Source organism: Alligator mississippiensis, chromosome 3 (genome assembly GCF_030867095.1).
Source record: "Alligator mississippiensis isolate rAllMis1 chromosome 3, rAllMis1, whole genome shotgun sequence".
Taxonomy (NCBI): Eukaryota; Metazoa; Chordata; order Crocodylia; family Alligatoridae; genus Alligator; species Alligator mississippiensis.
The window spans coordinates 134,997,383-135,022,246 of record NC_081826.1 but is presented as its reverse complement, the minus strand read 5'-3'; the positions used below and the strand labels follow the sequence as shown (position 1 = coordinate 135,022,246).

The 24,864-nt window shown below is 43.9% G+C and overlaps 1 protein-coding gene across 1 annotated transcript in view; it reads right to left on the bottom strand.

The window, feature by feature from the left end:
• Positions 1 to 791: 791 nt before the first annotated feature.
• Positions 792 to 24,864, bottom strand: part of EEF1E1 (eukaryotic translation elongation factor 1 epsilon 1) — a 33,345-nt gene continuing 9,272 nt past the window's right edge. Inside the window, exons 3-4 of the mRNA XM_006269672.4 lie at positions 9,983 to 10,078; positions 792 to 1,474 (exon numbers count right to left, since the gene is read on the bottom strand). Coding sequence (XP_006269734.1) covers positions 1,334 to 1,474; positions 9,983 to 10,078 — 237 coding nt within the window. The 3' untranslated portion in view covers positions 792 to 1,333. The remainder of the gene's footprint in view (positions 1,475 to 9,982; positions 10,079 to 24,864) is intronic.

Here is a 24,864-nt window from a genome sequence, read left to right as displayed (position 1 = left end):
TGGGTTGTGCACTGGCAGGGTCAGAGGGGTGTGGGTTGGGACAAGCCATTGATCTTGGCAAATGGGTCCTGGTAGGAAAAAGGTTGAAAACCACTGCTTTATAGACTCCCAATTCTGACTGGAGAACAGGGCAAGTCCACAAAGTAAGCCTCAAAGATCTTCCTGGATTCTAAAATAAAAGCATGGTTTTTCTTCCTTCCTTTAACACCACAAAACAAAACAACCCCCTCCCCTTCCTCTCCCCCAACCCAAAATACAAAGCAAACAAAAGCATCCTCACCACTGCTTTTACGAAGTTCTCCGAGGAGTTAGAAAAGGGGTCAATTCAATCTTACCAGTTCTTTGTCCCACTCGCATATGAATGCATTAGACAGAGCAGTTATTTATTACCGAGGGACGATGACAATGCATTCTTTAAAAGATAGGTTTTCATGGTCTTCAGGCTTCACTTTCCTTTTGTGTGGGAATAGCATATAAAATGAGAAACGTGTGGAAACTGAGAAACCCAGAACACTACTGTGACAGGTGCTGCAAGTGTTTTCAAACAAAAAACAGGCAAACCTGCAAACCCTCAAGATTCGATTTTGGGAGAGACAGTCAGAAGCAATAGCTAACTTTTGGTGTGTATGTTGTTTCTACCTGGTCAAGATTTTTTGTAGCCTAAATCAAGATAGGAAATGCCACAGTAATTGGGTTTTTTTTTAAAGCTTAATTTACTTCAGACATTAAACTTGGAATTTTATACTGAAAAATAATTGAAAAAGATTAAAGTATCACACCCAAATTAAGACTAGACTTTAAATAATTTATTAGATCACATAAATATTTGTTTTCTCCCTTTTTCACATCCTTGGCACATAATATAGCTCTTATATAACTTTTACAAAACTAGCGTAAACATCCATGGAAAACAAAATGGAAACAATGAGGTACAATATATGTAAAAGTTCATTGAATAGCAAAAGGAGTGAAAATTGAAGGAAAAACAGTTGCGCTTTCCTACATTAAAGACTGAGACATTACAGTCTAATTTGTATGATTAAAAGGAACTCTCAATTTAAAAAAATAAAAAATAAAACTCAATGCTTGATTTCAGTCTTTTACTACTGTTACACTTGATCAAATAAGCCACATAATTGCTTTTATGAAGTTCAAATCCTTAACAAGTGATAGTTATTCAATGCAACTTTATTACTTGAGGCATCAACTGGTCAGGTTCACATAAGGAAGTACACATCAATGCTTGCAAAGCTAGTGGTTTTGAAGACTGCAGTTTTGAAATCCAGAAAAAAAAATTCCCAATTACCCTTCCAGATTCCCTATTACATATCTCCTAATGAGCATTAGTATAAAGTCTATTCTTGATGAAGACAATACTAGACAGATGTTGCCTGATACCCGGGTAATGTTGAACATGATTAAACCAGCGTGACACATTAAGATATTTCTCCTTCTCTTGCACTGTAAGGTCAACCTAAACAAGGGAAGAAAAACAAGAGCTTATAAAATCATACGACTACTGATATTGTATCACAAACAATGTGGTAAGTTCCAATACAATGCAGTTTTAAAGTTAGCTTGATTAAGTTATGAGTCTAGAAGCCACGATAACTTTAAACCCCAAGATTTTCAAGAATAATTTGCATAATTTAATAATCATATACAGAACAGAGGCTCAAGAGAGTCTTCCCTATTGGGCTCTAGTCTTGGATGTTGTTTGGTGAAAAAGACTCATGTCTCAGGCCGGAGACTAGTTTGCATGTGAAGGTCAGCAGTGTAGAAAAACATATGTTCAAAATACATTCAAACCAAGCAATAAAGAATTAAAATCTGGTTTCTAATAGGGCAATCTGATCTTGAGTATCAGCAAAAGCTGCTGGATTGATTTAATCATAGGAAATCTCATCCTACAATGGAGTTATGCTCCCTTTAAACTACTTGTTTTTCAGATAAACGGCTCAGTTTAGTATCTAGGACAGCAGTAACTACAGTGGTTAACTTCACTGCACCTTTGCAAACCCCTGCATGACAATCGTAGGCTGAAATCAAGAATGTGGCCCGTTTTCCCTAAGAACCCCTAATTTTACAACCACATTTTCTTTAATGCCTCAGGGTGTGGATAGATGATCCATTTGCACCACTGTAGTATACATTGGCTTTGTATCTACAGTGGACAAACTAGCAGCTATTTCAAGATGGTTGGCTGCCTTAGGCATTATCACCATATCGTAAGGATAGGTGACAGGTAAGCTTCCCTTGCTTGCTTTGGGCAGACAGCTACCCTGGGATGGAAGTAGACAGACAGCTACAGCGGTATTACTTACCCAAGCAGTTTCTTGCTTGATTTCTCTCCCACACACTAATTCTATAACAGCTTACAGAAAAATTACATGGGTATAAACGTGGTGTTAATCCAACCCTAGGAAACTTTGCATTGGAATTTTAACTGCACTGCTAAATATTTTCTCTTCATTTCCTCTGTTCTCCTTTCACTAGGACAGGGATTTTATTTCTTTTACTAGAATTACATCCTCCACAGCCAGGTTAAAGTTACAATGTGCTCATACTATATGCCTCCCTCAAATCTTTCCATACTAACTGGCATAACAATGAATGACTAAAAATGGTTTAAACCCAAAAGTAGATTGCAAGCACTTCAGGCAACACTATGTACTGCACCAAGACTAGCTGATAATCGATTCTTCAGGGCTTGTCAAGCAAGTGTGAGATTTAAATGGAATGTGGCTGAATGTGTTCACTGCAAATTAGATTTTGGACAGCTAAACAAATTCACACCTATTATTCCTCCTCTTCAAATCTTCAACATTTTAAAATAAATTTAATGAGTATAGAAAACCTGAAGTTTCAGCTAAATGATTTTGCTTCAATGCTGGCAGACTGCCTCCTTTAACTGCCTTTATTCAGAAAAAAGTACTATACTGAAATCACTTCATCTTCCCCTGAAAAGAGGCTGGATTGACAAATCCAGCTCTACCTAGAGAACAAGTAGCAGTCTAATTTTCCCTACAAAGAACAGCAAGACAATAGTTCAGTTTTCTGCCTGGCAAGGGAACCATGTAAAAACTGGTCAAAATATTTGCACCTCAAAAATATGTATTTGGGATAAAGTTGGATAAGGTTTTGAATGCAGAGATTCTCTCTCAGGTCTCATTTGAAAGCTTGTCTAATTTTATCCCAACTACTTTAGTTGGTCTAATAAAAGCTATCACACTAAGAAATCCTTGCCTCCTAAAATATTTTAGATTATACTATTTTATTTTAGTGACAGCACTTAAAGTTAAATGTGTAATTTTAATGGGCAAAACCTGGCTATAAAATGTAGTTACACTAAAATTTAGCAGTGGATTCAAACCTCCACATACTAGTTGTAAACTAGTAACTTGTGTTTTACTTAAGAGAAAAATCAGTTGGGTTATTTCTGTTGGGTCCTGTTTAGCATAGGCAGGGGAAGAAAGTTATCAGAAGGGCAAAAATAGCTAGTTTGAGGACTAAAAACCTTTTATTCTCCTGGCAGAACAAGCAAATTATTTTTGCTTATTTACATAATGTACTCTCTATTGGTGCAATATATTAAAAAAAGCACTGTGCGTCTTGCTCTACTTTTTACACAGAACATAACTCTTAGGTTAATTGTTTAGAGATCACTTTCATGGCATTCATACAGCATTTTGTTAGATAGATATTTTCTGTTCTTCTTCATTAAATTAGATAATTCCCCCAAGTTAGGAAAGGCTGCTGTTCTGCTAGTACAATAATTATTTGCTATTTAAGCAATTATTTTAATAGCAAAGCAGCTGCTGCTCAATTTGGTTATTTATTTATTTGTAAAAAAAGGGGGGGGGGACCTTGCTGGTTTTATGCAAAGTTGATAAAAGGTCACCAAAGCAACCATCATAAAAGAAGCCTAGAACTCAGCTCTTAAATAAACTATAAATCCTATCTGTTTTAAAGGGTATTTGCTTTTAATGGTATTTTGGAGGCAGGCATAAGTTTTCCTCCTCCAAATTCTGTGAACAAGAGTCTTAAAGTTGTTCAAGCAGCGTGCCTTTCAGCTAGCAGAACATTACGACATGCTAAACACTTGAAAGAATTTAAACAAATTTAGAAGCAATGTGGAGGAAAGAAATGAAAAAATAGTAATAGCAATTTAATAATGCTAACTGTCAAGATAGTATTTCATTAGGATAGCCCAGTGGTTTTTAGCCTGTGTTCTGGGGAACTCTGGGGTTCCACGATAGGTCATCAGAGTAGGGCAGGGGTGGGCAAAATGGCATATCCGGCTGGCAGTCAGATTTGATTTCCCAGCAGCTCCTGTCTGCATGGCTGGGGCCGGGCTCCATGGAGACCCCAGCCGCAGCTGCACTATGATAGCGCAAGGCTGGGGCTGCCACGGAGACCTGATCCAGCCTGCACACTCCAGGCAGGGACCTGAAGGCTGCAGATCTCGGCTCTGCCCCTGCTCCAGACCAGGCTGTCACCACTGCAAAGAGCTGGGGCAGAGCCATGATCTACAGCCTGCACGTCCCTGCCCTGAGTGCGCAGGCTGCAAATTGCAGCTCTGCCCTGGCCCCCAACCAAGCAGCCCCTGCCATAGGATCCCAGCCACTCTGGAGCAGTCCTCTGCCCTGCCAGCGGGGCTGGGGCTGGTGTCCATGGCAACCCCAGGCACCCTGCCATGTGCCCTGCCAGCACAGCTGTGGCTGGGGTCTCCATGGAGACCGGCCCCAGCCATGCGGCCAGGGGCGCTGGGAAATGGAGTCCACTGCTGGCCGGATCCAGCCCGCGGGCCGGAGTTTGCCCACCCCTCGGGTAGGGTGACCATATGACCAATGTGAAAACAAAAAACACAGTATCTTCCCCCACCCTTTTCTACTGGGGCACCACTGGTATTACTGTTCAGGCAGCTAAGGAGTCAGTAGCCAATAACCCATTGCTTTCTTCATACATGTTAACAATCCCCTTCTTAATGGTCATTCCACTAATCAAGCTAATTTAAGGCAATTTTGCTGTCTGCTAGGGCTTCCTATTTCACAGCTCCTGCCTCCCTGCCTGGGATGCTTGTTTTAAATTTTTACAAGTCAGTGAGGACTGGCTTCCAAAATCCAGAACTGCCCCAGCCAATCTAGGACATATGGTCACCTTACATCAGGGGTTCCGCAAAGAGACTGAGGGTAATGGTGGAGCGGGGTGGAGGGCACTGTGCTGTTGCTGCCAGGCTGTATCAGCTGGCTCTGCATCAGTCTTTAGGACAGGGATAGGGATTCCGTGGAAGAAGTTAAGAAGTTTGAAAACTTTAAGACGTTTTAAAACCACTGGGATAGCTGGATACATTACCTTATAAATTGAGAAATACAGTATCAACTTCAAACAAAATACTGCACAAAAAATAAATGAAACCGTGCTTCATAAAGAGGTGCCATATAGCAGTCTGGTCCCTAATTTTCAGGATGCTATGCATCATAATAAAATCTAAAGCAGAAAAAGGCAATAGTTTAAAAATCAGTAGGCCCATTTCATTTTTTTAAAATGAAAATGAAAAAGAAAAATGGCCACATGCAATATGCAGCAGAATAAATACAATCTCTCATATTTTCCCAAATAACCTGTTTCTACAAATAACCTTCTTGCCCCATTTGGAGCTGTAACAAGGCAGTTTGTCCCTTGAAGGGAGGCAGCCAGCCCTGGGGTAGAAGCCCAACTGTGAGGGATTAGTTGGCAATTTAAAGCCTAAGCAGGGAGAGGAGGGGGGAAGCAGAGAAATTGAGCGGGGGAAGTAGCAGTTTGTGGTCAGGGATTAGAAAAACCCAGAAGCACTTGCCTTTAGGAAGGGGTACAGCTAAAGGGCCTTCTGCTTGGAGAAATGCTGAAGGTTTACTATATTTTTTTGTTTGTGTGGGCTAAGGATTATTGTTTGTAGTTACAAAAACTGGATGAGGGGCTCCCAAGGGAGGAAAGCCAGACGTGGATCTGCGGGCACTTGTGAACTACTGTGTGGACTGTCTGAAAGTCTCTTAATGGGGAAAAGCTGACTTGCATGGCAGCAAGCACATCAATTCACTTACAGGGGCAAGCAGCAAGAATAGTTTAAGCATGTTAAAATTTTCATTAGAATTCATTTAGAGTGATTTTTGGAATTAAAGCAAAACAACAAAAGCTTGGCTAATCTCTTCAGCTGGGGACTTGTAGGTAACCTGGGAAGGTAGCCTTCTGTTCATCAGATAAGATTTGAATAGGAACCATCTAAGTATTTGATCCAAACATGATACTTTTTTGTTAGTCAGAATTTTCTGTTATATTTGGAGGTAGTTTTCTTGGTGATGAATGTTAAGTATTATGGGTAATTAGTGAACTTCATTAATTCAGCAAGAAGCCTCAGACTTATTTATTTGGTTCCAGCAAGATTTGGGGAGCATAAACAGAACAAATAAGCCCTTGCACTGAATATTTCTTAAGCGTCTCTAAAAAGCATAAACCACATAGTTTTGCTAAAAAGTGTATTACTTTTTTTAAAAGCAAAGTTTCTGTACCAAAGCTAATCTAACTTCTTAGTCACAGAGGAACTATTCTTACCAAATGCTCACTGACTGAGCTATACCCTAACAATACTGCCAAATTCCTCTTTTTCCTGGAACCCTTGTTTTTAACTTGGCAGCTGTTCCTCATTTGTCCACCCACATTCAAGGAATATGGATGTTTAGTTTAAAGACACAAGAACAAGTAACTCATGACTTGTTTGACAAAATCCGGGTCTTACACAGGGTTGGGAAAAGGCTTCTTGGGTCGAAATGATGTTTTTATATTTTGAGTGCGAACTTTACTGTATACTGAGGTTCTGAATCAAAGTCTTTATTATATAAGATCGCTTCTAGTCTTCAGGGTTGAAAAGATAAGTCTTTAATGCACTAAATGATGATGATGATAATGTTAAAGATAAATCTTTAATGTGCTCTCTCAAATGGATTTCAAACAACTTGAAAAAAAAATGTTGGGTCTGAACCCCACTTTCCTCATTCACTTATTATGGTTCCAATTCCAGTTTTTAAATACACGTTGACTGTTTTGTTACTGTCCATTTTAACAGATGGGAAAGCTAAGGCGGTTGGCATGCAGTCCTCGTGTGAGGAGTTAGGAAATGCTGCCCAGAAGAAATTAAAGTGAAGTTAGTAGTCAGGAAAATGGGAGGAAGGAAGAACCAGAGAAAGAGAGAATGAAGAGCTGAAGTATTAGTAGTCCTAAAAATAAGCAGATTTTCTTACAGAGGTATGAGGAATGAAATGAGATATATTTAGGGTTGTTTTTCCTAGTGATAGAATTACTTCACAAAGGTCCCGCTCTGCCTTGAACTTTTACATTAAAATTTACTGATATCACTGAGGGACACTAGTAGGTAAGGTCTTACGTTTATATCCATCTACAAATTAAGGCATGAAAAATGATGCATCTAAAATAGAAAGCTGTTGTTAAGCAGCAGCCTTTTCCAATTATCCACCCAACATTTTTGGAAGGGCAGTTCCTCCATCTACACCCTCTCTCCTCTCCTACAGCAAAGAACAATGGGGAAAATTTAAAATTTCTCAACCATCAACTGATCAATGTTGAGCCGGTCCTGAGGAATACCATAAGACAGGGGGTGTTAAAGATATGGCCCTATGGGCCAGAACTGGGTTGTGGAGCCATATCATCCAATCCCCACTGCTAGTCCTGTGTCTCGAACTGACTCAGATCACACGTGGCATGTGCTGGACCAGTCCTGGACAAAGGGCCTGGGATACACGCCACGTGTGGCAGCTGTGTGGGGCCAGTTCAGGACCTCCCCCACATGTCTGATCCAGCCAGTGCAGGATACACAATACCCACTGCAGGCATTCTAGGGTGGGCAGCGCAGTCCTAGAGCTACAGAGCATTGGATATGGCATATGCAGGGGATTCGGAGGAAGGGAGGGAAGAGGTGTCCATAGGTCTGATCCAGCCCCATGCTGTTCACTGGGCCAGTGAAGTGGCTCACACCACTCATCTGGCTCATGGAACCCAATGAGGTTAACACCTCTGCCATGAAAGAACTCAGCACCTTCCATCCTGAAGCTTGGAGTAGGTAGGAATGAGCACTGTGTTCCTTTTCCCAAGAACAACTACCATATCAAGAAAAAATAAATGTATAGGACTTTAAGCTTTTAAAATTTTTTATCCATTTACTAAAGAATAAACACAGTAGAATTATGAGAAAAGAATACATAATTCATAATTCTTAGCTCCTATATTTCTTCCCTATTTTTGTAAGAGATCCACCCCACTATTTGCCCTTTATATCTTTTGAGCCAGAAAAATTTTCTTCTATGAAACATAATAAATTTTTTGGAGACTAATGTTATGCTACATACTCTCCCAACCAATATCTAGACATTTGTAGTCACCCAGGAGCACCAAGTCATTTGTTTCTGCCATCTGTTCTATTTCCCAAAGGAATAACTTCTATCTATTCTTGATTAGGTGGTGGTCTACTCTAGACCAAACTTTGAATTTAAAACATGCTTAAATTCCCCCACCTAATTTTTAACCACATCTCATTTGTATTCTCATAACTGACTATAAACAAAACAAAGTGTACACACAATTTTGTTTAAAAACAAAAATTATACACTTTTAGTCCTTTGTATAACATGTAAAAAATGGACATTCCTGAGATTCTAGTCCTGCAATTCATTCCACTGGTATTCTAGGACAGGGATTAGCAATACTAAAGCAGCTGCTTTAATGGAGCTTAACATTGAGCACAAGCCACTTCAACCAGCCCATACTACTGCTACCACCAGAAATGGAGTCACTGCTCCACCCCTGCAGTCTCCCCACCGTGATTTCTGCCTGTTGCAGAAATACTGCTGAAACATCAGGTGCTTGGCCAGTGCCTTGTCATTTCGAACTGTATGCTGAGCTCTGGCCAGAAGCCCCACATGCCGCTCAAGTTGACCTGGCAGGCACTGACCAGACATCATCCCCCATGTTTCTGACTAGCACCTGCCAAGTCACTGTGAGCTGCTGCCCCAGCAGCAGGTGCTAGATCAACTAGTCACAAACTGGCAGCCTGGACGAGTCTCTTGCTATGTGCTCGGTTGCTCTAGCACCTGCTGTTGGGGCAGCAGCTCACAGTGACTTGGCAGGTGCTGGCCAGAAACCCTGCATGCTGTGGGGACAGTGCCTGGCCAGCATCTACCAGGTTATTTCAAGCTGTGTGTGGGGTTTCTGGCCAGAGGCTGTTGAAGCAACTTGGCATACACTGGCAGGCGGCAGCTTGGAGTGACCCTTCACCAGCTGGCCAGGAACCGTAAGTCTGAAGGGAGCCTGGGCACCCTCTGTTGACTGGCCATGTGCTTGGTGGCCTCACGTGGCCCTCTCACTAACGCTTGATTCTCTCCATGCTGAATGGGGGTGGGGGTTAAAGATGAGGCCAAGGACTTCAGCTTATAATCAAGTAAATACGATACTTGACATGTGTGACTACTCCCATCACATTTTTTGCCAGCAAATTAAAACCCCTTAAAATTATGCTTTAGGATTCCAAAATGCATTGCAACTTGTCTTAATGTAGCGCTGCTAAACATATAACATAACCTGACCTACACAAGAACTCTAGACTTGCTCTTCCCTCTGCCATGCCTCTGTTTCAGTCAGTCTGTGCTAGATCTCTGGATTTTGCTCTTCGTAAGCAATATTACCCTATACTACTACATTCATTATTCCTTTTTGACAGATCTGTAGCTAAATATTACTTTAAATAAGAATCAAATCTTTTACAAAAAAATTACATATAAAGCATTTCCGTGAATCTGCGCATTTTCTATACTATAATTAACATTTGTAAAAAATATATATTTTGTTTTCCTTTGCAACTACTAAAGCATGAAAATGTCTATTCTTTAAATACATAAGCAATAGCTGTTATAAACAGAAAAAAAATATTACTTACCATGATGTGATGTAGTCCATAATACATTAAAATATCTGCTAAGGTAAAGTTGTTTCCTGCAAGGTAGACTTTGTCTTCCAGGTATGAGTTAAGATCCTAAAATAAAATAAAATAACCATTACAAAGGCAATATAATGCTAGCGTCCAGGAAAACAGTGACACAAGTTACATACTGCTAAGACTTGCAGTACTTGAAAACGTCCTTTGAAGTCAATTTATCACCTTTAATAAATCAAATAGTCAATTTATTTCAAACCAAAGTCTGCAATATTTCCTAACAGACAATATTAAAATGTTTCAAAGCATTTAGCCTATCATTTTTATATACAAAATTATACTGTAAATAAGAAAATCTGAATATGTCTGTGAATAGTTAAAGCATATAGTGTATTCATTCCTAGACTAACATTTAGTTTTATTTTATCTTGTAAAGAAGTCTAAAAGGGTGGTTTCAGGGGGTGGTGGTTTTGGGTATTAGCTAGACTCCACAAAAATAGGTTTTCAGACAGAAAGGTATTCACATTTTAAAATGGGTTGATATATGTATCTCACAGGCAGAAAGTTGTGCTCAAACATTTTATGAAGTTCAAAGTGGGTTCCTCTCTAAAAGACTGTAATTGAATATAAGAAGCATTCAAAAGAGTGGGTGCTAGAGGAGGCATACCGAGGTAGAATTTCAGAGTAGTTAACAACAAATGAGGAAACATATTCAATGAAAACTAGTTTTATATCCACATTACTGTACACTTTGAGTGCCTTTTTATAGAGTTTTAAGTACTCAAACCATAATTCAGATAAAGGGCTCTATTTTTCTGCATCTCCTTACATTCATCTCTTGTATACAATGCTACTCTGGTAAGAGCCTTGCTGACCCATTTAGGTCTCCATATTCCAAGAACAGATAACACAGCTCAGTCTTACTGCTCAATGGGCACATCTACGATGTTACTGCACAGAAGTGCCAGCGAACAGGGGGCAAAGGGAGGGACTTCTGGTGGCAAAGATTAGGGGTTAAGGGGCGGAACTTCTGGTCACAAGATGGCAACCAGGGGGCGGGGCACCTGTCAAGGGGCGGGGCTACCCATGTGGCCCTTGATGGCTTGCCAAAACTTGGTAAGTGGCCCTCTGCTTGAAATAACTGCCTGCCCTGGTCTACTAGCTATACCTGGTTTCTCTCCTATTTCACAGCCCCAAGACTATTTTTACCTCTGTTCAAAATCATAGACCCACAGACAGCTGCAGCTACAGTTACAGCTTTTGTTTGAGCAGGAAAGGTAGGGAGAATAAACTGAAGATTAGGCTCTGTGTCTGCTGTATGCTCTGTAAGTCTGGAAAAATATTTCTCTCTTCATTCAACCTTCCCAAAAATCAATGTGTGTGTGTGTGTGTGTGTGTGTGTGTGTGTGTGGGGGGGGGGGGGGGGGGGGGGTATGTAAGAAAATACCTAGAATAGACATCCCACCAAAAATATGAAGCTGCTTCTTAAGGCCAACACCACAAAGTTTGGCTTGTGGAAAGTTTTAAGTAAAAAAACTCACAAATCCTTTTTTGATGTTTTTCAAGTCTCCCCCCAAAAATTCTACCATGGGATGAGCTGGGTACATAGCATCTCAAGGGGGACTAGCTTCATTAAAGAAATCTGGGGCAGGGGAAAACAGTGGATAATCAAACGTACAATTAGAAACTAGACTCTAGTCTAGTTGGTCCCTACTGTTGCTCCCTAATCCCTTTTTGTCTCAAATATACATGGCACAGAAAATCAAAAAATTATTAAGAGAGAGAATTTACAAACCATCTGACCTCAATACAAAGAATATGGCAACTAACTTAGTTATACCAACTTGCTGTTCACACAATAACCTCTTTACTTGATTTTTCCCTATAAATGGAAGTGTTGGCCCCTACACAGGTTAATTTCAAGGTAGGGACCTACAACCTGCAGAGCCTTATCCTGGCTGCGGTGTTGACCGTGGGTCTTGGACTAGACCTTTATGTTTCATTCAGTGTGTGGGGCTGGGTCAGGGCTTGTGCTGAGTGTGGTGCCAGTGCCAGCCCAGCCGTACGTACTGGATCCAGGGTATGGAGCCAATCTGCAGACCTGATCATCTGGGACTTCACCCGACCTCCAAGACTTAAGGGGCTCCAAAATTTTTTATCTTATTAATCATATTTGACTTACTAAATGGAGCCATACAGGCATAACAAAACTCCCTGGGGAGTCAACACTGCAATCAGAAGTAACCACTAAATACAGTTTTAGTTCTGCCTCCCTTCCACTATTTTTCCCCGGGTCTCTATTGCACATAATAGGTGTTATACACCATCAATTATAGTATTTTATATATATGTTTTTACTTATTCTTCAGTGAACAAAAAACCATCAACACTTTGACAACATATGTTAATAAGCAATACATTTTCTGGTTTTGCTACTTTCTGAAAGGCAGACATTTAGTTTGGGCAAACTAGCATTCTTACATACATAGGACTGCTTATATGTTCAGGGTGGGTAAAATAAGTTTGCTACTTGTTTATATTAAATAAATTATTGTTAACATGTGTTATTTAGCAAACTAAGTTTAAAAAAAATCCCATTTTCAAAAAAAGAGTTTAGGATGGACAAGTTGAGCTATTTAGACCTGAAAAGTAATAAAGCTTAGAAAGTCAAGAGAGATTAATTCAACACACAGAACTTGTTCAACATTAATTATTCTTAGGGAAATTTTTGCCATTCTGTTTCCGAGTATATCATTTATCAGCTATTCCTATTCTTGAAAGAATAGCACAAAGATTCCATTCTACCTACTTTGTGAGTGCTAAGTTAATTTCCTGCATCATAACCATGCAATAAGGCTTTCCACAGATAAGGACACTCCAGTAGCAACTGGGACAGTAACTTCTTGGTTGAAATTTCTAGCACCAGTGATGAAGTGATAATGGTATTGAACTGAAATCTTCCTCAAGCCCTAAGGTGATTGGCAAAAAGAATATATGCTCCTAAATGGACAGCTTCCCCTTTCTTAACTCTTTCTTTCAGGCTTTTTTGGGGCTGTTCTTCATAGAAATACTGACTGCCACATATGACACCTCATTCTGAGTGTTTCAATCTGTTGGCACTGCAAACTGATTGTATGTAACCATCCAAGTATCTAGATTAGTGGTGCTCAACTTTTTGGCCTTGCGGGCCACATGAGGGGATGGCCCATAGCCTGTTTGCAGTCCAGATCAGGTCCTCGGCCTGGCACCACATCCTTCCTCCTACATACCAGAACCATGTTTCTGGGGTTGGCCCCCCAGTTTCATAGTTGGTAGGGTCGGAAGGGAACTGAGCAGATCATGAAGTCCGACCCCCTGCCATGGCAGGAAAGGATGCTGGGGTCAAACAACCCCAGCTAGGTGACCATCAAGCCTCCTTTTGAAGACCCCCAGGGTAGAAGCAAGCACCACTTCCCTTGGAAGTTGGTTTCAGATCCTAGCTGCCCTGACTGTGAAGTAGTGCCTCCTGATGTCTAGCCTGAATCTACTCTCCATCAACTTATGGCCGTTATTCCTTGTTACTCCTGGTACTGCTCAGGGGAACAGGGCCTCTCCCATGGCCTGCTGGTCTACCTTAGCTATTGGACTTGGCTTTGAGGCACCAGCTCTGGTCCAGCCTTTTCAGGCACCACACCCCTGTGTGGCTTTGTGGTCTTCTGCTCTGCCTTGTTCTGGGCTCTGTACTCACTTGGGTAGTATGGCAGGGCTCAAGGCAATTGTGTGCCCCTCAGGTACTAATAGGACCTCTGTATACTGCCCCTTACTGTCCCAACCCAAGCCACCAGTATGACCAACACAAACACTAAGCCCCTGAGCTATAACAAACACCAAAAGGAGAAGCAGCCATCTGCCCCTTTAAGAGGGAAAACTTTCCCTGACCTCTCAACTAGGATAGCCTCCCCACCCTGGGCTATCCTTGTGAGCTCCCTGAGCCTCACCAGGGATCCACATGCAGCACCACAGTCCCTTCAGGAGCCCATTTGCCAGGAGCTCTTCACCTTGTGGCTGCCAGGGAGAGACTAGCTTGCTAGCCTAAGCCTCAGGCTTATATTGTTCCAGAGCCCTGTCCCCTTCCTGTCAGTAGAGTCCCTGGGCTACCTGCAGGTGCCTGCTAATTGGCCTAATTGCCCCACTACCAAAAGTGACCTGCAGCTGCTGTGCCTTGCCTGCCCCGCAGTTCTCCATTGCTGGGCTGCTTCTTCCCTAAAGGAAGAGAGCGCCCCAGGATCTCCGTTACAACCTTCTAGTACCAAAATAGTGTACTCCACTGAGCAACATGGCCTGTCTCTTAACATGTATCGCCTCTTCAAGAGTCTCAGAGCTCCCACTTCTGGGGATGGGTATTTGGAAATACTTTACATAAGTCTCATGAATATATTAAACTGCTTCATACAATTTTCTTATTCTTGTATGCACCTTTACTCAAGCTTTTGAGCCTCCAAAAGCAGGAATACAATCTGACATTAAAGCCATTGTAGACATACTCAAGTTACTGAGATCAGGCACTTGAGTGTATTCCTAAAGATACAATTACTTCCTTACTGCATTTACTTTACCTGTTCATGTGACCAGTCTTTACTGTATGAAAAAACACTATTCAAAAATACTTTAGTGCTAGTTAGTTACTACCATCTTCTGAGGCTACCCTTCAATTTCTATTTACATGCTAACTAATGTTTAAGCTGCCCGAAACAGGAAATAAAGGTTGCGTACACACATTCAAATAATCCGGAAGAATTCTCCCAGGTTTGCTCTTGTGGTAGAAAAAAACTTACCCAGAGCTGCAGGTAGACATTTAAATGCTGAGGACCTGATGAGTGGACAGCTTGCAGTGCTGACAGTGCAGCCAGGTGAGGGCCCTTTGCACAGAGCATGCCTGGCAATAGATGACAGTAGTGCATAGGGTAGCCCTGACTGGCAAACCCAGATGGCCCATTGTCAGACTATGTTGTCAACATATACAGACATTTATTCTCCCAGGGGAACCTCGTGATTTAACCCTGGTTGTGCCCAGGTTCTCTCTCTCTCTCACACACGACTCAACATTAGCTTCAAGAATCATAGAACTGATCCAAAACTTAAAAAAGGGCAAGAACCTGGATTTAACCTAGACAAGTTTTAAATACACCACAGATTAAAGAATTCCTCAAGGAAAATAAATTAATGGACGGATAACAGGGACTGTCACAACCCAAAGTTGTGATTTTTTGTTTGTGCGTGTGCTTCGGCACCGCTAAATTATTTCCCGCCATTTTTGTCGCTTTCTTTGCACGGTAGAGCTCTCTGCTGCTAGAGAGAGCTCTGGTGCAACGGGGGATTTCCCGCCAAATTACAGCTTCTTTCCAGTGCGGATTCCTTTTGCATCGTAGTGATGCTCACCGCAAAGAAGTTCCCGCCATTTGTATTAGAGTCCACGCCCTGTTATTGGCCGACTTCTAATTTAGGCACACGTGGCGGCTAGCGATTGGCTTGCTAGCCGTACATAAGGCTTGGGTAGTTTCCGCCCAAGCTGGAGGAGGGAGGAGAGAGAGATATTCTGTGTGAAGATCTCCAAGCGCTGTGGACCCTCGTGGACCCGGCGCGCCTCCCCTAAGCAGGCAGAGAGAGGCAACAGAGCCGAGCCTACAGAGCTTTCGCTTCTCGCCTCTCCCCGTCGCCAAGTGCAATCCTAGACGTATCCCTTTCCTATAATTTCGGACCCCGCAGAGCCTAGCAAACTCTGGGGAAAACTTATCAGACCCGCGGAGCCTGAATAGCTCCGGGGAAACTTCTCGAATTCAACTTGACCGGACCCGCGGAGCCTAGCAAACTCCATGGGAGCAATCGTTTTGTCAGAGTCCTCCAACGAGGGTTCAAGTGGGAACTGTGCCTGGAAACTTATCCAGCCTACACCGATACCATCTTTGGGTGTAAGTAAACAATCTTTTCAATCAACTGTTACGCCTCCGTGACTAATTCTAACTCGCGTGCACAAGACCATCCCGCGGTTTCTCCCACCCTGCGTGTCCGGGCTGACGGCCATAGCCCGCGTGCACCGGAGACGGGTCCGGTATGACCTCGGTTCGCCCCCGGCTTGTCCATGGCGGCCAGAATGGGATCGGAATCATCGCTGCACATGGCAACAAGGGCGGGCTCGGGGCCCGGCCCGCACAGGGACAAAACTTCTGTTTGCTAGTCTGTTGGAAAACTTTAAGTTTTCTTTTGATACTGCATTGTAGATCCTTCAGATCCCCATGAAGACAGTGCAAAAGTAGTTCTAGAAATTACTAGACATTTTGCACTCCACGTCTGTAATGTTTGCCTTGGCTACTTATAACAAGTTGTTGAAACGGGCTGAAGGCTTGTGGCAACTATGTTTTAAGAAGCAAATAGAAGAAATCAAATTCCTATGATTTTTAAACATCCTCTAAATTATTATTATTTTTTATCTTGAGAAATAAAGTGTTTTCAGGCATTCTCCTACCAAGGGTATAATGGGAAAAGAGGCCCAATTGCTCCTTGGCTTCTTTGTCACTGCAGAATCCTAGAATAGCTGGACTCATGGTAGCAGGTAATGACAGTGGGTTGGGGAATCTCTGTAGATAATGCATCTTTGAGAACCAGTTATTGTAAAATATGTAATTGTTGAGTGACGGTCTATAGATTCTATAGCTGGCAACTAAAAGTTTCTCCTTTCCCCTAAATTCACCTGGCACCTCTTGCATTGCTCTGAACTTTAGAAGGGAGAAAAGTCACTGAAATTGGACAGAATAATCCTTGCTTAAAAATTCCAGGACAGTGAGTAGAGTGTCTCAGTCAACGAAAGGGCGGGGGTGTAGCTCTTTATGTTAAGGAAAGCTACGCGTCCCTGCAAGCCAATATTGGTGACCAGGGTGGATGGCTGGAGACCCTCTGGGTTAAAATCTGTGGGGAACACGGCACAGGGGACACAATGGTGGGAGTCTATTACAGACCTCCCACCCAAAGTCCTGAGCTAGACCAGGAGTTTGCCCAGGAACTGGCTGAGGCAGCTTGCTCCAGGACCATGGTTGTCATGGGTGACTTCAATTACCCAGACATCTCATGGGAGAATCGCTCAGCAAAATCTGAGCGGTCGCAGAGCTTCCTCTCGTGCATGGATGACTTCTACCTGACTCAAGAAGTCTATGGGCCAACGAGAGGCAAAGCGCTGCTCGACCTGGTGCTGGCTACTGGGGAGGACCTAGTCGGCGACCTAGTGATCGATGGGAAGCTGGGTGACAGCGACCACGAGCTGATCACCTTCACCATCTGCCGAAAAGCTGGCAAGTCGGTCAGCAACACGCAAGTCCTTGACTTCAGGAAAGCTGACTTTGACAAGCTCAGGAGGCTTGTCAGTGAGGCCCTAAGGGACTGTGACCGCAGGGAGAGGGGAGTTCAAGAAGAGCGGTTGCTCCTCAAGGGAGCGATCCTCAATGCACAAACTAAGTCTATTCCATCTCGGAGGAAAGGCAGCAAGAGGGCACAGCAGCCCCCCTGGCTCTCCAGGGACCTAGCAGACCTCCTGAGGCTAAAAAGAAAGGCCTACAAAGGATGGAGGATGGGAGTCACCTCCAAGGAGGATTATTCTGCACTGGTCCGGTCCTGTAGGGAGCAGACCAGGAAAGCCAAGGCTGCAACTGAACTCCAGCTAGCTTTGAGCATCAAGGACAATAAAAAGTCCTTTTTCAGATATGTGGGGAGCCGGAGGAAAAGCAGGGGCAACGTTGGACCCCTGCTGAACCAGATGGGGCAACTGACAACTGACGCCCAGGAAAAAGCCAACCTATTAAATAGGTACTTTGCGTCGGTCTTTCATCAGCCCCATGGGACGCCCGTGCCTGCTACGGGGCCGGGAAGTCCGGGTGAGGGTGATCCCCTGCCCTCCATTAATGCTGACTTTGTGAAGGAACATCTTGAGAAGCTGGATACCTTCAAGTCAGCCGGCCCTGACAATCTTCACCCCAGGGTACTCAAGGAGCTGGCGAGCATCATAGCCCAGCCTCTAGCGCGGATCTTTGAAAACTCTTGGCACTCTGGTGTAGTGCCCGAAGACTGGAAGAAGGCCAACGTGGTGCCTATCTTCAAGAAAGGGAGGAAAGTGGATCCGGCTAACTATAGGCCCATCAGCCTGACTTCTATCCCGGGGAAGATCTTAGAAAAGTTTATTAAGGAGGCCATCCTTAATGGACTGGCCGACGCCAACATCTTAAGGGATAGCCAGCACGGGTTTGTTGCGGGTAGGTCTTGCTTGACCAATCTCATTTCCTTCTACGACCAGGTGACCTATCACCTGGACAAGGGAGATGAGATTGATGTCATATATCTTGACTTCAAAAAAGCCTTCGATCTGGTGTCCCATGATCGTCTCTTGGAGAAACTGGCCAATTGTCGCCTTGGGTCCCCCACGATCCACTGGCTGGAAAATTGGCTCCGGGGTCGGACCCAGAGGGTAGTAATTGATGGAAGTCACTCATCGTGGTGTCCTGTGACCAGTGGGGTCCCCCAGGGCTCTGTCCTTGGACCCATACTGTTCAACATCTTCATTAACGATGTGGACACTGGAGTCAGAAGCGGACTGGCCAAGTTCGCCGATGACACCAAACTTTGGGGCAAAGCATCCACGCCAGAAGACAGGCGGGTGATCCAGGCTGACCTGGACAGGCTCAGCAAGTGGGCGGATGAAAATCTGATGGTGTTCAATGCCGATAAATGCAAGGTTCTCCACCTTGGGAAGAAAAACCCGCAGCATCCTTATAGGCTCGGCAGTGCTATGTTGGTTAGCACTATGCAAGAAAGAGACTTGGGGGTCATCATTGACCACAAGATGAACATGAGCCTGCAATGCGATGCTGCGGCTAGTAAAGCGACCAAAACGCTGGCTTGCATCCATAGATGCTTCTCAAGCAAATCCCGGGACGTCATTCTCCCCCTGTACTCGGCCTTAGTGAGGCCGCAGCTGGAGTACTGCGTCCAGTTTTGGGCTCCACAATTCAAAAAGGATGTGGAGAAGCTTGAGAGAGTCCAGAGAAGAGCCACGCGCATGATCAGGGGTCAGGGAAGCAGACCCTACGATGACAGGCTGAGAGCCCTGGGGCTCTTTAGCCTGGAAAAGCGCAGGCTCAGGGGTGATCTGATGGCCACCTACAAGTTTATCAGGGGTGATCACCAGTATCTGGGGGAACGTTTGTTCACCAGAGCGCCCCAAGGGATGACGAGGACGAATGGTCACAAACTACTACAAGATCGTTTCAGGCTGGACATAAGGAAGAATTTCTTTACTGTCCGAGCCCCCAAGGTCTGGAACAGCCTGCCGCCGGAGGTTGTTCAAGCGCCTTCATTGAACACCTTCAAGATGAAACTGGATGCTTATCTTGCTGGGATCCTATGACCCCAGCTGACGTCCTGCCCTTTGGGCGGGGGGCTGGACTCGATGATCTTCCGAGGTCCCTTCCAGCCCTAATGTCTATGAAATCTATGAAAAAGGACGATTCCCAAGGGAGAGGGTAGAGACTTCAGGGTTTAGGAGATTTCCTCACTTTCAACAAGCAGAAGGTATTCACTGAAGGGTATTGTCGCAGGGCACCTCAGTGCCTGCTCCTAGAGAGGAGAAACCACCAGGGAGAGAGCCCTAGCAGAGCCTAATGAGCACAGCTGCGAGTTGCCGGGGCAACTAATAAGAATCAGCTGGCCAGAAGGGGGCAGGGCCTGGCCCTCATAAAGCCCAGGGCTGAGGGCAGGCTGGCATTTCCCTGCTAGCAGCCGGAGAGGCAGGAGCTCCCTCAGCCAAGATATGGGAAGAAGCCTGATTTGCAAGTACAGCTCAGGATAGCCCTGAGAGGATTGAGCACTATGGTTTAGCCAGGAGGCTTTGTGTTTAAGTTATAGCCAGGGGGCTTGAGGTTATGTTTGGCTCTGTTATTACACCGGAGGTTTGGGTGAGGCTGTAGGAGGCCTCATAGGGACCCCAGAGGGGTGGGGCCCCAGTGCCTGAGTGGGGGCACAGTACTCTTAGGGGGAACCCCAGTGGTATGGGGACCCCAGCGCCAGTGAAGGCGCAGCTTGCGCGCCAGTGAAGGCGTGACTGGTGACGAGGAGCTCAACCAGTGGGTTGCGGGCGGGGAACAGAGACCCCAGGTTGTGTGCGGGGTACGTAGACCCCAGCCCCGGAGAGGGGCGGCTTTGTGAGGCCCCAGTGTGGGCATAACGAGCCCCAGAAGGGGGCACTGCTAGGAAGCCCTAGCGTAGACGTGGCGAGCCCCAGGAAGGGGGAGTGCACTTTAAAGGAGCCCAGCATGGGCCCAATGAGTCCCCGAGAAAGGTGGGGGGGGACTATTGAGAAGCCCAAGGTGGGCACAGCAAGCCCCGAAGAGGGGGAGCGCCATATTGAGAAGCCCAAGACGGGCGTAGCGAGCACGGCCGTAGGCTAGTGCAGCAACAGCCCTCAAGCAGAGGCAGGGTGCTGCGGTTGTCCCCGGAGAAAGGGGATAGCAGTGCGGTGAGCCGGGATCAGACAGGGTAGCCGTGCGGTTGGCCTAAAGGACCGGAGACCCGCTAAAGGGTCCCTGAGTGGGACCACACTTTTAGAGAAGGCCCAGAGTGGGTCTCAAGAGTCCCGGTGAGGGGCACTGTATTAGGGAGAGCCCAGGAAGGGGCACTAGTAGAGAGACATACGGAGAAGGCCCAAGAGTGTGCTAGATTACAGGAGAGGACCCAAGGAAGCGGGCGTGTACTGTGACCGGACAACGTCTATCCCATCAGTGAGGCTTGGGGCATGGTATTAGGGGTTGGTAGGAGCCACGCATAGCCCATGAGGCTAGGGTGCCTGGGGAGCACCCATTACACCAGGAGAACCCCAGGGGGGTCCAGGAACACACAGGGACAGAGGTCCTGAGTAGCCATGCCCAGGGAGTCGTAGGCAGCCTCCCAACTATATACAAACATCAAAGACGTGGCGGGCGAGATTAAGAGGGTGCCTTGGGCCGGCCTTGACACGGAGTGAGGGACTTTGAGGAGATCACGGCCCTCCTAGAGGACCCCGCCGTGACGGGTATAAAAACAACATGGCATCATCATTATATATACAACAAACCATATCCAGCAAAATAGGAGAATTAGTTAGACCTACCCAGAGAAGTTTTCTCACTTAATGTCATTTTTAAAACCTCTGAATTGATGGTGCACCACTGTTACTAGTGACCACAAGACTGGATAAGTGCAAAATATTCAAAACTTTCAGGGGAACTTGATACCTTCTATTTGCTTCTTTAAACATGGAAGCCCATTCCAACATACACTAACAAGTAGGCATGGAAAACCTCAGACACGAATCGCAGAATGTCCAGTAATTTCTATAACTTTTTACAATGCAATATCAAGGGAAATTCCTAAAATCTTCCAACAAACTAGCAAGCAGAAGTCCTGCGCCCACTGTAAGGGAAAGACATTGCATTGGAATTAATTTATGTTCTATTTTCTACAGATCTTCTATTTTCTGACAATTAAGCTGCAGGCTGAGATACTGACCCCCTCTTGCAGAGGCCCATGTCATCCTGTCAAGGTGGAAATGTAAACTTAACTCTGGCTACATTCCCCCAAGAGTCCAGTAGGGCCAAAACTGTATTTTATAAAGTTGAGCTCAGGCCCATCAGGGTGGATACAAAGATGAATGTTTCTTACAAGGTCTAAAAGCTGTACACGCTCACCAAGAGTGTAACCCATACAAATAATCACTACAAGAAAAAAGGCACATAAGAGATGGCCAGGAAAGGACTGGACAGCAGAGAAACACATGCCAGAGAGACAGACAGAGACACAGACAGACAGGAACAGAAGTTTGGGCAGAAATAATCAAATGAAAAGCAAGAGGAGATTCTGAACAGTTATGCCCAGGACAAAAAATTCTTACAAGCTTAGATAAAGAGAAACAGGCTTTTAATCATCCATATAGGCAAGTGAATGTAACTGCTGTAAGAATACTGGGCACTTGTACACATGCATAAGGAGCTGCAGTACACGTAGTAGTGTAAGTGACAAAATGTGTGTTAGTCCAGAGAAAATGGTGCTGGCACGCTTTTGAACTAAAACACGTCAGAAGCTCTTTACTTTAAAAGCGCCCTGCTACCATTTTCTGCATGCTGACACACATTTAGCCGCTTATACAACTGCACGGGGTGCAGTACAGTTCGCATCAGCATACGGGTGGAGCAGACTCAATTAATAGAGTCTGCTCCGAAACGGTGGATCTCTAGCATGTCACAGGATGAAAACGTACAGGCAACCCCTGCTTAGCGCTCTTAATTGGTTTCTGAAAAAATGAGTATTAAGTGAAACTGAAAGGATTTGATGACCCAAAATAGCAACTGCGAGTTTTGTAACGAAACTCGCTGAGCGCTAAGTGAAATGAGGTATAAATTTAAAATGAGTGTTATAGCAAAATAGCACTAAGTGAAACAGCGTTAAGCAGGGGTTGCCTGTATGTGTTCCTTATGCCCATTGGTTCCTCACGAATGGATGCGAAGATTATCTACCATTCATTCTCTCAGTGATATATATGGTCCTTGCTAAGAAAAGTTTTGAAGACTTGTTGATACAGAAAAAATTCTTTGTAGCAGTGATTCTCCACCAGGGTACTACAAGGCATTTGGTATGCAAACACTTCCATCTGATTCACAAGATAGTCAGAAATTTCAAACAGAAATCCACAGTTTAAAAAAAAATTCTGACCTGTTCTGGTCTGAGGTCTTTGCAACATAATTGTTCTATTATTTTTCTGTAGCCAAGAAAAGAATGAACACTAAAAGCTGATAATTTCTAAGTGGTGCCTTGAGTCTAACAAGGCTGAAAAATACTGCTTTAAAGATTGGTTTTGATGCTATATAGCAGCATAATTCAATACATCAAAAAGATCAGTTCAGGTATTTTATACATTTTGTTCTCAAGACCTAGACAACAAGTTGGGTTTTTTGCTGTTGAACATATTACCAAGCACCAACAGTTTTGCTAATGAGATTTTTCCAGAATTGTTGCATATTACTGAAGAACCAACTTGAGAACTTATATTTTATAGCAGAGGTGTTTGCTGTTTTGGCACATGCAACACAGAGCTGATTTAAATGATGGCTCTAGGCTGCAGCTGTCCCAGGACTGGCACTGTGTGTTTCTGATACATTGTAAAACTAAAATTCCATACTTGTTTGCCTACTGTAGTTTTTCCCATGCTCTCTTTTGGCACAAGATACTTATCTATCTCAGTGTTAAAGCAGTTTCTTGCTCTCAACTATTAACTCAGTGACAAAAAGAATAGCAGCTGCTATACTAATAAATTACTCTATTAGAGTATTTCTGCTTCAATACTATGTCAGGATGAACTCTGGCCATGCTTCAAGTGACAGAAACAAACTTTAGGAAAGCGATGACTGTACACTGTTGTTGCTTAAAGTAAGCGCTGCAACCACCCCTGACCTCTACCATCAACTGTCCTTTCATGTGTTTTGATCTTGTTTGGCAATTGTATATTTAAGTTCTCCCTTTGTATTTCAATATTCTGATTAATGTGTTAAAACTGTGATGAGAAAGGTATCCATGCTGCAGCCAGATTATAACACTGGTCTATGTTTTCACTCAGAATTCAGATCCTTAATCACTTCGTTTGCAGACACAAACCAGAACATAGACATCCAAGTATTAGCAGTTATACCCCCCACACAACAGATGCATTTATGGCCAGTGAATATCAGTTCTTTCATGTACGCTCCAAAACAGCAACAAAACTAAAAGCAGATATGCATTCAGGTATTGTCAGATTAAATTTAAGTGGGAGATTTGTGGACTGCAAAAACAACATGGGATGCCAGAGATTTTTTGAGCAAGAATTAAACTAACATAATATACCCACAAAGCTTTGCTAGTGTTGCTGAGACTTGTCTAAAAAATTACAATACAGCTAAGTAGGAGTGGATCCAGAGGGATGGTTGCAGTGAGGCCCAACGCTGCCTTTGGCTGTGTTGCATGTGGCTAGCACAGGGTATGTATGGAGCTGGTTTTTGTGAGGTTTTTGGAGTGAACACTGCCACTGCTCCTTTCCACTGCAGCTGAATTCAGCAGGGAGGGGGAAGAACAAACAGCAGCAACATTCAACTGCTGGGCTCAGAAGCCATGTGAAAGCAGAGAATCTAACCAGATCCAGCCCTGATCAAGTAGTGAGCTCAGAGCTCACTGTTTACTCCTGGCACAGCCCAAGCTGGGGGCTACACCTGCTTTGCCCAGCTCCCGGATCAGCGACTACAGCTATGATTACAGTATTAAGAACATATTTAAAAAAGGTGCTGCAAAACATGTACATTGTGTACACATGTAGGATTCCTCCTATTTCAAACTAATCCATATTCTAGTTTATTTCCCCAGTACTTCGCCGTATCAATCTTACCCCACCATGACAGTAAAGTAAATGTTTCTGGTATTTTGATGATTTGTTCAAGGAACAAGGAAAAGTGATGTAGATAATAGTTTTTAGTTTCCCTGCTACTTGTTAGCATCCAAGCCAAGCGAGTGATACTGAAGGGTTACTTTTCCCCTCTCAACAAGCCCCTCGGAAGAGACCGGAAAGCAATTTTGGAGTCTCAGAGTGAGAAAATCATATTAAATTAGAAAAGCTGGAATTTTAGTTTGTGAATACGAAGATGGGAGTTCTACAACATTTTCCCCATCAGTGATTTCACTCAGCAACATCTCACATTCAAGTGTATTTTATTAACTTGTCTCAGCACCTGCAGTATGTAGGTTGGAATATGTCCCATACTGTTAACAAAGCAGAGGGGTTCTCAGTGCCGTAGACTACAAATGTCATC